Here is a 14,875-nt window from a genome sequence, read left to right as displayed (position 1 = left end):
AAATTACAAGTGAGATTTCTCTTTCGTTTTCTTTTACTTTCAATTTAAAAAAATATTCGTAACAACATTTTACAAACATTTCCTGCTTGTCTGATACGTTGAGACACGTATTAAATAGCAGCTTGTATGAAACATTCTTGGCTAATACTCATTTTATTAAATACGCATTATCAAAAAATATTTGCTTTCATATGGCAGTGATATGAAAAGTGTTTTAAGTGTTCAATGAGCAAAATGTTAATCGCACTTGTGACGTTAATTGGTCTTCTTATATTTTTTACCTTTTAAATTCTTAAAAGTACTTATGATTTTAGGGCCCTTTTTCATTACCGCGAGAATACTGTAAGTAGTTGGCGCTTGGATAATTGCACAACTCGCAAAATCCAGGTAATCCCTGAGGTCCAGCTGGTCCTCTCATCCCAGGGATTCCTGTCGATAAACGAAATTAAAAACACCAGCAAAAGAATTTAAAAACATGTTTATAACTTTTTTTTCTTTACCTGGTTTGCCTGATTCCCCCCGTTCTCCTTGTCTTCCAGGCAATCCAATGCCATCATTACCAGGTGGACCTATTAACATAACTTCCGTCAAGAAAAATGAACCAAACAATAATGTTGGAAAAGTTCTTATGTATATTACCAGGCAATCCCCGTGGACCCATTGGACCTTCTATACCAACACCTTCCTGGCCTTTATCACCTTTCTCACCTCGTTCACCAGATGGACCTTGAGGACCTATGGGGCCTTGTGGTCCTGGTAATCCAACAAATCCACGTTCCCCAGGTAAACCTGGAGGACCTGGATCACCTGAAAAGTAATTTATTAATCAGAATTTCAATTTAACTTAATTTTTTTAATTTTTAAGTCGATATATTATCAAGAAATGCTTAATATTGTGAGCATACAGTGCTAACTATTTACAAATTTCGGTATAAACTGACTATATTATTTCTTTTTCCTAATATTCTTTACTACCTTAATTTTGATCCTGCTGTTTTCTTCTAACTTGATACTTGTAGGTTTAGCATGAACAAGATTGAAATATAAGAACTTAGAAATTGCAGCAGGACTAATGTAGTAATGAATAGTGAACCAAATTTAATGTAGGATTGCTAAATTACAAGGATGTCATACAAGAAGAAAAAATGTTAGGATATCTAATCTCCTTAGCTAAAGTATTCTATCTAGCATTTCAAAATTAAAAAATATTGAAATTTTAACAATGAAAAAATGCTAGATTGAACATTTTACCTAAGACAGATCTGATTTAGTAGGTACCTGGGATGCCCTGGGTTCCGGTTCGACCGGGACGACCCTGTCGGGCCAATCCCGGCAACCCGGGTTGCCCTCGAAGACCTTCTGTTAGTTCTTTCAGCCTCTCTGTGACACATGCAGGATTCCATTGTTTTTATCGACGTACATAGCCACGTGATTTGTTAATCTCCGATCGATCGATTGTTAATCGAGCGGACGTGCGTGTATGTAAATCACGCCGCTGATGAATGTTGACTCTAACTAAGGATGAAGGTGGAATTTCAAGCAACTCGTGACAGAACGATCACGATGATAACCATTGTGGTTTGCTAGAGTAAAGATATTTTTGTGCAATGACGATTTACCATCTACTATGGATTTCTGAGGAAGAGTTACAGTTCTCAATTATCATATTAGAACTACATACAGAAATTGATTCGCTTCACAACATTTAAAAAAGTTTTGATTGATTCTAATTTGATGATCGAGTGCCTTTTAAAATAAAAGAGACACCAAAAACCCATAGCAGGATCATTTCTACCATCATGTTCTAAGGTTATGGGGTCGAATGCAGGCAAAAGAGATTGGTAATCCTTTTTCTCAGGGGTGTACCTGGGCGACCTTGTGGACCAGGTGATCCAAGACGACCTGGACGGCCTCGACCAGGTGGACCAGGTGGGCCTTGCATCTGTGCTGCCATCTCAGTTATCTGCTCTGTATATGTACGCAGCAATAAAAGAAATAGTTATCTTTTACTTTTCTACGTAATCATTGTGTCAAGAACGGGCCACGTCATGTGTTCCGTGAATATTGTTGCTCTGGCTAGCAATTCCAACTTTTCCTATATTTCTTAAACGTGTTACGAACTATATTTTCGAATAGATTAATAAGTATCCATCGGCTTTATATTTTTCGATAAAATAACGTTACTGTGCAGAGTAATAGATATCCACCTCTTAACACACTGGCACATATATCTCGAATTTCTGATTCGGTGATACTTTGGCCTGGTGGTCCTTGGACTCCTGGCATTCCTGTTTGTCCTCTGACACCTGGTGGTCCTTGAAGCCCCGGCGCTCCATCTTTCCCTGGCATTCCTGGTAGTCCTATTTGACCTTGTGGACCTCGTTCTCCAGGAGGTCCTCTCTCACCTGGCTAATTTTTGATGATAGTAAATATAACAGTAAACTTAAAAATTGCAATACAATGTCAACATTGAACTTATTGACATGTACTAAGCTTGCTATACCAGTGAATTAAACAAACAAGAAAATTATTAAACAATATTTGAAATACTTACTAATCCTGGAGTACCTGGCACACCTCTTGGTCCACTAACGCCTGGACTGCCGATAGTTTCCAACACATTATTTGTACTTAACATGTCTGAAACCATTCCTGGTGGCCCAGGAAAACCTGGAGGGCCAGGTGGACCTGGTCGTCCATCTAACCCTGGAATACCAGCGGCTCCAGGTAAACCTGGTGTACCCTAAAGAAGTTTATTTCTACTTCTTTGAATTTTTTACATACGTTAAATAAAGAAAAATATAATTGGGCTCCTGAATCAGTGGTACTAATGAAATTTATCTAATACTTTATGTCTAATTTACGTCTAATGTCCAAGGTAGAGACATTAGGAGGAATATTACAACTCTATTTATTTTCTTTTATAACAGATTAATAATATAAATTAAACTCACGGGACTTCCAGGTAAACCACGTGGTCCAACGGGACCTTGTTCTCCTTGCTGACCTCTATCACCTTTTTCCCCAGGTCGTCCACTGAATCCTGGTGGTCCTGATTTTCCAACAGCACCTTCGATTCCTCGAGGACCTGGGGCACCTACTTCTCCAGATAAACCGGGTGAACCCTAATTATAACAATAAAATTAATTTAGAATTCATTATTTCTAATTCTTAAATCTGGATTTGAATATATAAATTTACTTGCAATCCTGGAGGTCCCGGAGAACCAGGAGGACCGTTCTTTCCTTGCAATCCAGGAAGACCTGGTGGGCCAACAGGACCAGGTTCTCCTTTTATTCCTGGTAAACCATCTTCTCCTGGTGTACCAGGAGGGCCTTCAGGACCAGCTGGTCCTGGTACAATGGATCCGACTATTGAACCTGAATAAATAAATCAGATATATTAGAGAAGAACTTTGATATTATTTTTAAATTTAACTTACCATCGCGGCCAGGTTCTCCAGCATCTCCTTTTGGACCTTGAATTCCGGGTAAACCGGGTGCTCCAGTTTCACCACGAAGACCTGGTAATCCCTGAGGACCTGGTGCTCCTGGAAATCCTATTTCTCCTTTGAGTCCAGGAAAACCATCAAGGCCTGGCTTTCCTTCTGATCCAGGAGACCCATCTTGTCCTGGATTACCTTTTTCTCCTGGTTCACCTGTATATATTTTTCACCCGTTACGTAGATAAAAGTACGTATTTTATTTAAGATTACTCTTTAAATAATTGCTATGTAATTAGAAAGGTACTCAATGGAAGAGTAATTGATGGGAAAAATATAGATAAATATTTAACTGATAATTAATTTAAGTTTTAGCGTCTATACTAATTTCTTTCGCAAGTGATTAATTTTAAGTTTAAGTTTATTCTGCAAGATATATATATTAATTGTTAATTTATCATCGTTCAAAATCTAAATCATATAATAAGGAAGCATTGAAATGCCTGCAATTAAATATACATCAAGAGTTGCTACGTAGTCACTTTTATCAAGAGAACGACATACATTTAGTGATTAATAAAAGGAATGGGTTTACGGGTATTGCGGCAGATTGCAACAAATTGATTTACAATCACTTCGAATAGCTGTATTTAGGTCAACAATGCATGGCAATATATTGTTTTTATGTCATGCATCAGAGGGTGCTGGAATTTTAATTTTTGTTAATAATTGCATTTCGTAAGTAAATTATGAAATCTAAAAGAAAGAAATTCGAAAAAGATAAAATATTTACTACTTATTTTAGTTTTTAACGTTAATTTGTTCGCAAAATTTTTTTCTTTTTATTTCTTTAACTTTGATTATAAAAATATGGATAAGTTTTATAGGTTCACAGTTGAAAAAAAGAAGAAAAAAGGAGGAATATAGAATAAGTAGGAATATGTTGGTTAAGTAGTTGAAACCATTAGAACGATTGCGCTCGACCTTTAAATATGAGGCTGTTGACATACTTCATTGGCAAGAATTATTCCTTCAAAAGTGTCGATGACCTTTTGTAACGTTGCAATTAACGCATTAACTGATTCGAAACATATGAGATTCATTTATCGCTAAGCATCATAAAGAATCAAAGAACAACTATTATTAATTATCTTATCTAACTACTTATAATCTTATTAAGAAGAAAAATTTATAACAGATAATTAAACTTTTTAGTAAGAAATGTCAATTTTCATGTCACAAATTAGTGTAAAGAAAATATATTTATTATGAAATATCATTTCAATATATTCAAGTCAACATTCATTTAGTTACTACTCAACACTAAGAGGAAGCAAAAAACAACTTACAACTAATCTATTTAAAATCTCATTAAAAAAAAATTTAACTCATCAGAATGTCTTTTATCATTGAACAAAATTTTTTCTTTGAAGAAACTAAAGACTAAGCATTCTACGCTCACTGGCAGAGGAATAATGTGTTTAACGATGAATCACCGCGCACACGTGGATACAACCTCACACGGTTTTGTAACAAGATTAAATTAGTTTACGCGGCTATTCAAGGATTACTTATCGGATAAATCCACGTAATCGTATTTAACGCTAACGTTTAACATTTGACATGACCACGCACGAATACTTGAAAAAAGAAACATAAAAATAGATATCGAGCGACTACCTTTTTGACCTTGTTCCCCTTTGTTGCTGTGTTCCCCTTGCTCTCCTTTTTGACCCGGAAATCCTGGAGAACCTGGTGGCCCTACAAATCGTGGTATGATGTTACGATAGTCACTAATATTTCCTGGTGGACCTGGAGGACCTGGATAACCACGTGGTCCTGGTAAACCTTGGTCTCCTTTCAATCCCGGAAATCCCATGTCTCCCTATAGAAATCAAACTAAAGGTTAGTACAATGATTCATGAAAATTAATGTTATACAAACTAAGTGTAATTATCACAATACAGTGACTTATGAATATGAGTGTTGTACGAAACATTTTGAAATTTTAATAATATTGTAATAAGTTATGACTGTTACGATTATATTACTATTTTAATCTGATACTATGAATGATTTTAAACACATAATTAGTAGAAAAAATAATTCTAGTATTATTCTAGTGGGTAATTAATTGTTCATTTATTTTGTAATCTGTTTACAACAAATATCTGAACTTTTATCTAAGAATTAATTTTTATATAGATTTTCAAATTCGTTTTATTGTATTAATATAATTATAATAGCTGTGAATCGGCACAGTGCTCATGAAATTTCAAAAAATTATATTCCTAAAATATTTGTGCTAATGAAATTTCAAAAGGGATATGCCTCTAAAACATTTTTCTAAAATTTTTGTGAGTCACTATAATATAGTCTGATGGTAGCGATTTTTCAAAATGATTTGTAATAAAATAAATGAAAAACAACATACTCTTTCACCGTTTTCTCCCTTTGCTCCAGATAGACCAATTGGTCCAGTGGGTCCTTTGGGACCAGGATTTCCAGGAAATCCCCGTGCACCGGTAAATCCTTGTGGTCCCTAGTAAGTACCGCAGTATAATAGGGCAAACAAAATAAATCACCTTGTTATTTATATTGTTATATATATTTCTATAGAAACGCACTGATTTGCCTTGTTCTCCAGGTGGTCCGCGTAAACCCTGTCTCCCAGGTAATCCGGGTTCTCCGATTGGTCCAGGTGGTCCAGGTAAACCAGCTAAGCCAGGTAAACCCTAAATAAATATTATGTTAGTAAAACGGATTTTATTGGCATTAAAATATTTTCATTCTAAAATTGTAGGAGAAGAATTACAGTTCTTCCAAGCGAAAAATATAATAAAAATATAATAAATCTTTATTGATTTCTTGATTTTATAACATTTGGCAGTTAGAACAAACTATATAAACAAATTTTTGCAAGAAGATAGTTTTAAAATTCTGTTTATTGCCTGAAGTTAGCTCAACAAATAATTGATTAGTCATTCACAAGATCACGTCACTCTTACTCTTTGTCTCAATAAACTATAAATACATGTAAAACTGTAAAAGCGTTACTATTCAGTCGTCGAATCTTCTATATCTAACAACTATAACCTTGTGTGTTCCATGAAACTTAACAGTTTTCATTTTCGGACGAAGCATGTGATTAGCCAAAAATATTTCAAAAATATTGAATGTTAAATTATACAATGAATAATAGTAATGGAGTTATACAATGAAAAATAGATAAATGTAGGGACAAAAGACAAAAATTTGTCTACTTGGCGACTTTTTCTTATGTTTTGTCTTCATATTAGTTGAAGAAGATCATATATAAAGATTCAGTATAAATTAACAGAACAAGCAATAATATGATAATCAATTGTAAAAAATATAATTATACAATTCGACGTTTATTCAAAAGCGCTGAAGTTCTTCCAACTCGTTCAATCGCATTGAATTCAATTGCCTTGCATCTTTACTTCTGAGTATCATTCATAGTCCTCAGATAGTACCCTTGTTCCTTAAAGAATCACAGATAGTTCCCAGAAGGTCCGAGAATCCATTTCTCTTTTATGTCTTTCCTTCGTGAATGTGAATTTTATATACTACCAACTTTCTTTGCACAATGTTTCTAAAATATAATGGAATAGATCGATAGCGACGATACATATTTAATTTCTAAATCAAATGAAAGATAGTTTATGTACTTTTACAAACTATCAGTGTATTGCTTTCTTATGAAAAATAGAAGATCTGACTTACTACGTTTCTCCTCTATAGTCTCATTTGTGATTATTGTACAAACTTTCATTTTCTATATAACTGGTTCTATATATAGGCAGTTGTCTATTTGATACTATACTTGATGCATCGATCAATCAGATGGGAATGTTTATCAATAAAGAAAAGCTCTAACTTACATTAGTGCCATTAGTTCCCGGAGGTCCCTGTGGACATATAATTTCGCAGCTAGGTCTTCTCTGAGGTAATAAGGAGCTGCTAAGGCTCTTCTGCAATTACGTTATTACAACCACAGAATCTTAATGGACTGTATAGAAGTTGTATAAAATATACATATATGTGTAAATTTACCGGTAGTTCCTCACAGGTCTCTGTCTCTGGCCTCGTAGGATCGCAATTTAAGACCATCCACTGAATATCGATCTGAAAGATATAAGAGAAATTATGTTAAGAGTATGAAGCAAAAACCGCGAACAGATGAATAATTGAAACTAGAAAAGTATACGTGATTCTTTTAATATTTGTTAGTTTTAATTTTTATTCATTTTTGAAATTGTTAAAAATCAGAAATATTAAAAAGCATTTTGCACTTTTTTTCCAATGATTTATCATAATTCATGATTTGTCAGAAATGATATATTATTTTTCTAAGAAACTTCATTTAAAAATAAACTAGATGCTAGATCAGTATTCTTCTAAATTGCTCATTATGCTATTTATTAATTCCTTCGTGGAATATACTTCACAATAACTTTTTTTTTTTCAAAACACTAAGTTCGTAAATTCGTTTCAAATTTTATTAATATAACTACAATATTCGTGTCTCATTACAGAACCAATGAAATTTCAAAATACATATCAGTATTTGACACACTTATTCATAACACATATATTCATAAAATGTTTCTACAAATGTTTAAGTATGCACATCTATAAATCATTATAATGGACTCTAAAACGTTATTATTAAAAAGTGCAGTTCTCAAGTATTTTTAATCTTTGATATTCGTTTGCAAAATTGGGCTAATGATGCATTCGTTGCGTTTTTGCAAGCTTCTGAACTTTGAGCGTGCTAAATCTAACTTGTCCCAGTTACGTCTTAGTCCCGTTCATTATAAAGTGTTTATTAATTAAGTGCTTCTTAATTGTCGCATGCGACAGATACATTTGTCTTGTATGAAACAACTCGAGCATCCCCCGCAGATGTGTCACGCAGCATTCTGTGAAATTCGCGCGTGCAAACTTCTTTTATATGTCACTTACAATCGTGTACTTTCCAATCTTCTTCGCCGAGTTCATCGAAATTGATCGAATAAAAGATCTGAAAGACTCTTCCGACATTCCGGGAATATCCATTAGATTGTTTAACGAAACACGGTCATGTGGTTATATAAGAAAATCATATGATACAACGTAGTACATCGTAAGGATTAATTATAATTTTATTTCTTCTCTTCTTTTTTTATTTATTTGCTTGAGTGGATTGAAAAATTTACCAAATGAAAGAATACTTTTTTTTTGAATACTTATACTGCAGTTTATCCAAGCAAGCACAAAATGTTTCGTCTTACCTTGAACTGATATCACGATTGTTGAATTACTGATTTTAACAAAACTTTTTCTGATGAATCCAAAACTCAATACTCATTATTTATAAAAATATTTAATATTTAATTTTTTTGATTATTGAAATACCAAATTATTAATACATATGTTATATTTCCTTTAATATAATTAAATAATTTAAACTTTCATCCCATCGTAATCATTCAAATCTAGATTACCGATTTGCAATTATTTTATTTAAAAAAAAAACTCGACACAAAAGCATCGATAATAATATAGTAGGTAAAATGTCCGGTAATTACGATGATCGATCGAAATTAATTAATGAGCACTAGGTTCCCTGTCTCATAACGCTATTCCCCGATCTTATCTTCCCCGTGCACAATGTACGCAATAGCAAAGGTGAACGATCGAACTTACCGGTACAGTATGTTTGCTGTGCGATATCTTCGATATTGAGACTTCGCCATCCGCTTTGATAGGTCCTCGTGGATTCAGATCTTGCGTGCCAACGTAGTCGCAATCAATGTATACTACCAGCTTATTCTTGAAGATTCCGATATTAATTTTGTGCCAATTTTTATCGAAGATCTGTTCCAAACAAACGTCTTATCCAATTTTTTGCTGGTTACAAATACGTACTAAACTTACGAAAAATAAGATTGATATTTTCTAATTGAATTTATATTATGTTTAATTAGTTTGTCACTAATAGTTCGCTAAATTTTAGATAATCTTATATAATTGATAATTTGAGAAATCAATGTAACTTCGTAGTACTAGGACGTAGTAGTACGTTTCTATTTCAGTACAAACTTTGAAGTTACTATTTAAGAAACAATTACTTTAAAATTTGACAATTTAGTTAGCACGTTGAAAATTTTCTAAGTAAAAATAAGGATCGACCGTCATGAACAATTATAGTACAATTTTCTGTCGATGCGTTCAGAATTTCTTCGATTCATTAAGAGCAGGACGATTAACATTTCTTTGAAGCGTTACAATTGTCACAACGAATGGTATTCTCATTAGTTTTCTCGAGGCTGTTTACATCCTGAATATCATCCGTTCTTCTGGTCGCCCTAAAAATTGTTTCGCATGAGGCTTACGCAATGACCCGTGACACGATTTTCAACGTCAGAGTCTAATTCATATGCCAACGCGGCATCTCCATTGATATTTGACAGGAGGCTCGAGTTTTTTACATGAGAATGCCGTGACATCGCTGTTTGAAGTATCCGCGTTTGTTCTCGTGGCCCGTTTTAATCATCCAACGCGATCCACGTTGACATTTTTAAGAGGAAGCAGCGTTAAACACGGTCGGATCTGACAGCTATTCAGCTGATTAGTGGAAATGCGCTTGGCTTGTCGATATTTCGTTCTGTTTTAACTCATTGACCCATTGGAGGCCAACATGTCATTTGCAATATCCTTTTCTTCAACTAACGTAGATTATTGAATTTTACTTTTGTTACTGTATTCAATTGTATTTCAACTGTGAAATGTGAATTCAGGGATCATTTTAAAACTGAAGAAAACTAAGATTTTATCATTTTCATTGTGCCATCTTTGTTTTTGCTTTATTCAGTTAAGAATGTTTCAATTGAAGTGATTCAATATTGGACAATCAATTAATATCATTATTTTTCTAATTAATATTATTATCATTGCAAGAGATTTCATTTTACTTACACGATCGGCGGTGAACGACGCCGTTTCTAGTCTCCTTGTCTGGTTCTTCATGGACAAATCCAAAGTCTGAGTTTTTGGGTTCATTGCGATTAAAAACTGGGGCTCGTTTTCCATGTCGACGATTCTGATAATGTGCCAAGCATACTTTGGCAGTTTTCTGGCTCTGAACGTGCAGACTGCGCTGAATTCCTCTGGCAAACCGTTTGGAAGTATAATCCTGACAAACAGTATAAAAAACAGAGAGATGTAGAATGTATGTACGGCCAGTTTTTCTGCAAAATTTTAAGCGATTTGTTGGAAAATAGGTCGATCGTAAATCGTACATACTTGGTTGGCAGGGTGACGTCTGCATCCTTTTCCAATCTGTAGGCGGTTTGCATGCGATTGCTACCTCTGACACGCGTTACGCCAGTGTACTGCGCCTCTAAAAGATCTAATTTCAGCTTGCTGATGAAGTCGAATGTTTGAAGATCGTCCTCACCCAGTGGACCCTCGCATGGTCCACGAGGTGAATCTAGAATTGTTTCCTCGCCAGATGTGTATTCTACGGATGTAAAATATTTAATAACTTTAATTATTTTCTTTTTGTAATAATTTTTTAATAACCTTTATAATTTTAATATAAATATATATTTGAATGATATATGAATATACGATGAAGTTGTAGAAAAGCTACTTCCTCTCCGATTTCGATGATTTTTGGATATGTTGTAAATATCGACCTTTTTCCTTTACACGATAGGGTAAAGTCGTCTAATTAGATCGACAATGTCTAATTTCTCAAATAACAAATTAAAAAATAGTAAAATAGTAATGCAAAGAATGTGAAATAAGAATGAAGAAATTGGGAACAGTTTTACAGAAAGGCATATAATATTTAAGGTTTAATATTATTTGATAATAAATTTGGAAGTATATTGAATTTCAAATGATAAATAAATTTACGAAAAATTTACGAAATTTTGCGAAAAGATCAAGGATATTTTTCCTAATATTCTTTTTCTAGGGAAAAGGAACAGGTGTTGTTAAAATGATAAAGAATAAAATGCATAGAAAAAGTACATATGTATATGCATACTTACATGCTTGCATAGTGACAACGTGAGATGACATCGTTAGGAAGAAATGCTCTATTGTTACACAACTCAATAAGTTTCTGCTTGAATCATTCTAATCAAACGCTACTGATGGTTCTATTCTCACGACAGTATGAGCATAAGCATTGTACAAATGCAATACAAGTTCCATACAGTCCCAGTCAAAAAGACACGTTTGCTATATTCTTCTCCTTTGCTATATTTCTAATAACGTATGTACAATTTTATATTTGTAACGAATAATATTGTTAAATTACGAACTCAGAATACTGGAAAGAGGTCAGAATATTTTTCATAATAAGGAAAAATTGTTTTATAACAACAGTGAAATGATAGAACACTTTATCTCTAATATGTTACTCATGCGTGGTGCTATCTTCTTGACTGGGAATATATGCATACATAAGTATTTTGTTTATACGATAAAATAAAATTAAAAAAAAAATTTTAACCAACTCATCACATTCTTAGTCAAATTTTTGAAAATACTTTCAACGAGACATGATCGAAATTATAATAATAATTGAGAAATATTTGATTGTATCTGAAACATTCAATATATAAACTATAATTTATAATCTAACTTTATTTCGTAAATTATTCTTACTATTTTGAGAATTGTAACACTTTCTTCTTTTCTAATGACTATAAAAATAGATTCTTCTCGGATCATTGTAATCTTTTTGAAAATTCCTCCTTATAAATTATTTTATTTTATCATAAGCAGGTTCTCAGATATCTAATAGATATTCCATTTATAGCGAAGATAGTTATAGTAATGATGTTAGTAATGAAAAAAATATTAATGAAGTTTAAACATTAATAAAAAATATACATATATATGTTTGTCTTTTATACAAAGTTAAAAACAAGTTTATTATTACAAATTAAATTAATCACATGTTAATCGTAAGTAAATTAAAAGACTTACGTATAAATTGCACTAATACGAATATCCATATTGAGAAGTACATTCGCAAGGCCAAATCGATCCTATAATAGAAACAATAAATATTTCAATTGGATAGTATTTGTAGCTAGTTATCATTAATATGAATATCTAATCTGTATTTCTATATTTGAAGTTGTTTTATCACAATGATTATAATTATCAATTTTGTTATTACTAACTAAAGGTAAATTATTCAAAATCACTGCCATGTTAAAATTAGAAAAATACATTATGAAAGTATAATGATTATAACGAATTGTATGGACGGTTACATACATATGTTTTATATATAATCTGTATTGAAATTGAAATTGAAATTGAAATTGAGACTGAAATTAAACTAAACTTAATTAAGATTTATAGAATTCATTTATCATATATTTTTTCATCTTTTAATAAAGCAGTCTTTTAATCAAGCATCTTTTTAATAAAGTATTGATTGCATAAATTGAAACTATGTTAATTTAATTCATTCATTATATACTTTCTTTTTTTATCTTTTAATAAAGCAGAATATAAACATACAATATACATATTATTATTAAAAAAAATTGTTTTATTAAAAATAAAACAAAAATCATCGATCCTGCCAGGATTCGAACCTGGAATCTTCTGATCCGTAGTCAGACGCGTTATCCGTTGCGCCACAGGACCATGCTCATTAAAAGTTTTATTCTTTATAGTGTAGTACTAATAATCATACAAATTTTTTAGAATATACATTTTCCAGAAAAGTATGTATTACATACTATCTTGTAAAAAACTTAGAAGACAATAGTAGCTAATCGAACCAAATTATATGTCATATTGTCTTAGAATTAAATTTTGTACTACAATTTACACCAATATTTAAATAATTCTTAATAAAAAGTTATCAATAATATATAAATTTAATAATTATCAATATTAATGATAACTAATTATTTTATTGTACAATCTAATAACTATTTATTATATTAATTTTTAATTAATATTTGTGACTGATGATTTGACGAAATAATCTGAATGAACTTCACACTATACATGATCATAATAGTCATTTCATGTGCTATACGTGAAATACGTATGTTTATGCTGAGACATATTTAGTCTGGTATAATACAATCATTCCCAGTGGTTATCAACCATGTAAGTTGACTCATCTTGATAACTTTCCACAATGAAATCTATTTTTGTCATATTTAAAATAGTGTTTTTTTATAATTTAAGTCTAGTTTTTATAATTTAAGTCTATGTTTATTTAAATTTATATATATATATAATTATTATTATTATTATTTTTACATTTTCGAGTATTAAATATAAATTTACAATAGTAAGATTTTCTTAAGATTTTTAAAATACACTTTTCGATATTTAAACCTATTAAATATTTTTGGATGTAAATCAGAAAATGATATAAATAAATTCGAATACATATATATATATATATATATATAAATTTCGAATACGTCTCAATAAAAATTTTATTTATTTTCTTTTATTGTTCTTAATAAATAAAACTTTAGTTTATGATGAACATTCATATTCTGAGTAATATATATAAGTATATATATATATATAAGTAAATAGTGGTATATAAGTAAATACATAATGTAATAATAAGATATAGATATATAAAAATATATCTTTCTAATTCATATTTTTTTGTTTTTATGAATTTTGTTTCTGAATAAATACGCAACAAGCACAGCATCAGCAGCTGCTTTCCGAGTAAGATAAACTGTACCCAGTTCTTATATAGTATGAGTCCTACGATATATGAAATAAGGACGCCGATTGGTTGTGTTATATACAATCTTCCTTCCTATTGGTCGAATCTCGTGGGTCTTATCGTATTACTTGACTACCTACTTACGTGATGTTGCCATACCGTGATGTTGGGTCTACCACAGATTCAGTTTTCTGTGTTGCGTTGAATTGAATTGAAGTGAGAAAATTTCCATATGTATTTTTATAATTTATTAATTAGTCGACCTCAATTATCTTTGTAATTATAGTCAAAATATATCAATCTTATAATCATAATAATAGAAATAATAGTTTACGTTTGGCAACATTGGAATTACGCCATTATGTAACTGATTATTTTTGTATCTCGAAGAGTTCATAATGTCTTCCAAACTATTTGGCGAATATTTTAATACCTCTCCAACAATTTGATGCAATGAGGAAGAAATTTTTTCGAAATCTTCGAAGTTTTTTCTTGTAAGTATTAAATCTTCACTTTATATTTTATATTAGTTAATTAATTAGAAAATGTAATCTTTTAATTGTAATCTGGTTTTACAAAGTAAGTAGTTGATGAAAGATATAAAACAACTTAGTTTTGTACTTTATTTGTATTTTATATTTTTATATCAGTTTGATGCAATTATGAAAAGAATTTGTAAAAATATA

General features: G+C 31.5%; 2 protein-coding genes and 1 non-coding gene across 15 annotated transcripts in view; 1 reads left to right on the top strand and 2 right to left on the bottom strand.

Annotated features, from left to right (window-relative positions):
- Window positions 1–255: 255 nt before the first annotated feature.
- LOC122536311 (collagen alpha-3(IX) chain-like) overlaps window positions 256–14,875 on the bottom strand; it is a 20,112-nt gene continuing 5,492 nt past the window's right edge. For 3 of the 6 annotated variants that reach the window (XM_043668579.1, XM_043668582.1, XM_043668583.1), the window contains exons 3-21: window positions 12,455–12,516; window positions 10,754–10,970; window positions 10,427–10,643; window positions 9,155–9,325; window positions 7,520–7,591; window positions 7,348–7,437; window positions 6,070–6,177; window positions 5,877–5,984; window positions 5,123–5,327; window positions 3,443–3,658; window positions 3,202–3,380; window positions 2,955–3,125; window positions 2,555–2,743; window positions 2,208–2,409; window positions 1,867–1,968; window positions 1,279–1,380; window positions 640–807; window positions 501–569; window positions 256–429 (exon numbers count right to left, since the gene is read on the bottom strand). In XM_043668579.1, coding sequence (XP_043524514.1) covers window positions 311–429; window positions 501–569; window positions 640–807; window positions 1,279–1,380; window positions 1,867–1,968; window positions 2,208–2,409; window positions 2,555–2,743; window positions 2,955–3,125; window positions 3,202–3,380; window positions 3,443–3,658; window positions 5,123–5,327; window positions 5,877–5,984; window positions 6,070–6,177; window positions 7,348–7,437; window positions 7,520–7,591; window positions 9,155–9,325; window positions 10,427–10,643; window positions 10,754–10,970; window positions 12,455–12,516 — 2,767 coding nt within the window. In that variant the 3' untranslated portion in view covers window positions 256–310. Of the gene's footprint in view, window positions 430–500; window positions 570–639; window positions 808–1,278; window positions 1,381–1,866; window positions 2,121–2,207; window positions 2,410–2,554; window positions 2,744–2,954; window positions 3,126–3,201; window positions 3,381–3,442; window positions 3,659–5,122; window positions 5,328–5,876; window positions 5,985–6,069; window positions 6,178–7,347; window positions 7,438–7,519; window positions 7,592–9,154; window positions 9,326–10,426; window positions 10,644–10,753; window positions 10,971–12,454; window positions 12,517–14,875 lie in introns of those variants that run through there. The other 3 variants (XM_043668581.1, XM_043668580.1, XM_043668584.1) reach the window with 3 other exon arrangements.
- Trnar-acg lies at window positions 13,057–13,129 on the bottom strand. Its single transcript has one exon. It is a non-coding gene; the product is annotated as a tRNA-Arg (tRNA).
- The window catches only part of LOC122536314 (probable basic-leucine zipper transcription factor D), a 22,331-nt gene continuing 21,649 nt past the window's right edge, over window positions 14,194–14,875 (top strand). For 3 of the 8 annotated variants that reach the window (XM_043668597.1, XM_043668599.1, XM_043668600.1), the window contains exon 1: window positions 14,203–14,683. The gene's annotated coding sequence lies outside the window, so the exon portion shown is untranslated. Of the gene's footprint in view, window positions 14,684–14,875 lie in introns of all 8 variants that reach the window. The other 5 variants (XM_043668602.1, XM_043668601.1, XR_006308369.1 and 2 more) reach the window with 5 other exon arrangements.

Source organism: Frieseomelitta varia, unplaced genomic scaffold (genome assembly GCF_011392965.1).
Source record: "Frieseomelitta varia isolate USP_RPSP 00005682 unplaced genomic scaffold, Fvar_1.2 scaffold_821, whole genome shotgun sequence".
Classification (NCBI taxonomy): Eukaryota; Metazoa; Arthropoda; class Insecta; order Hymenoptera; family Apidae; genus Frieseomelitta; species Frieseomelitta varia.
The sequence above is the reverse complement of the archived record's forward strand: the minus strand, read 5'-3'. Positions and strand labels throughout refer to the sequence as shown.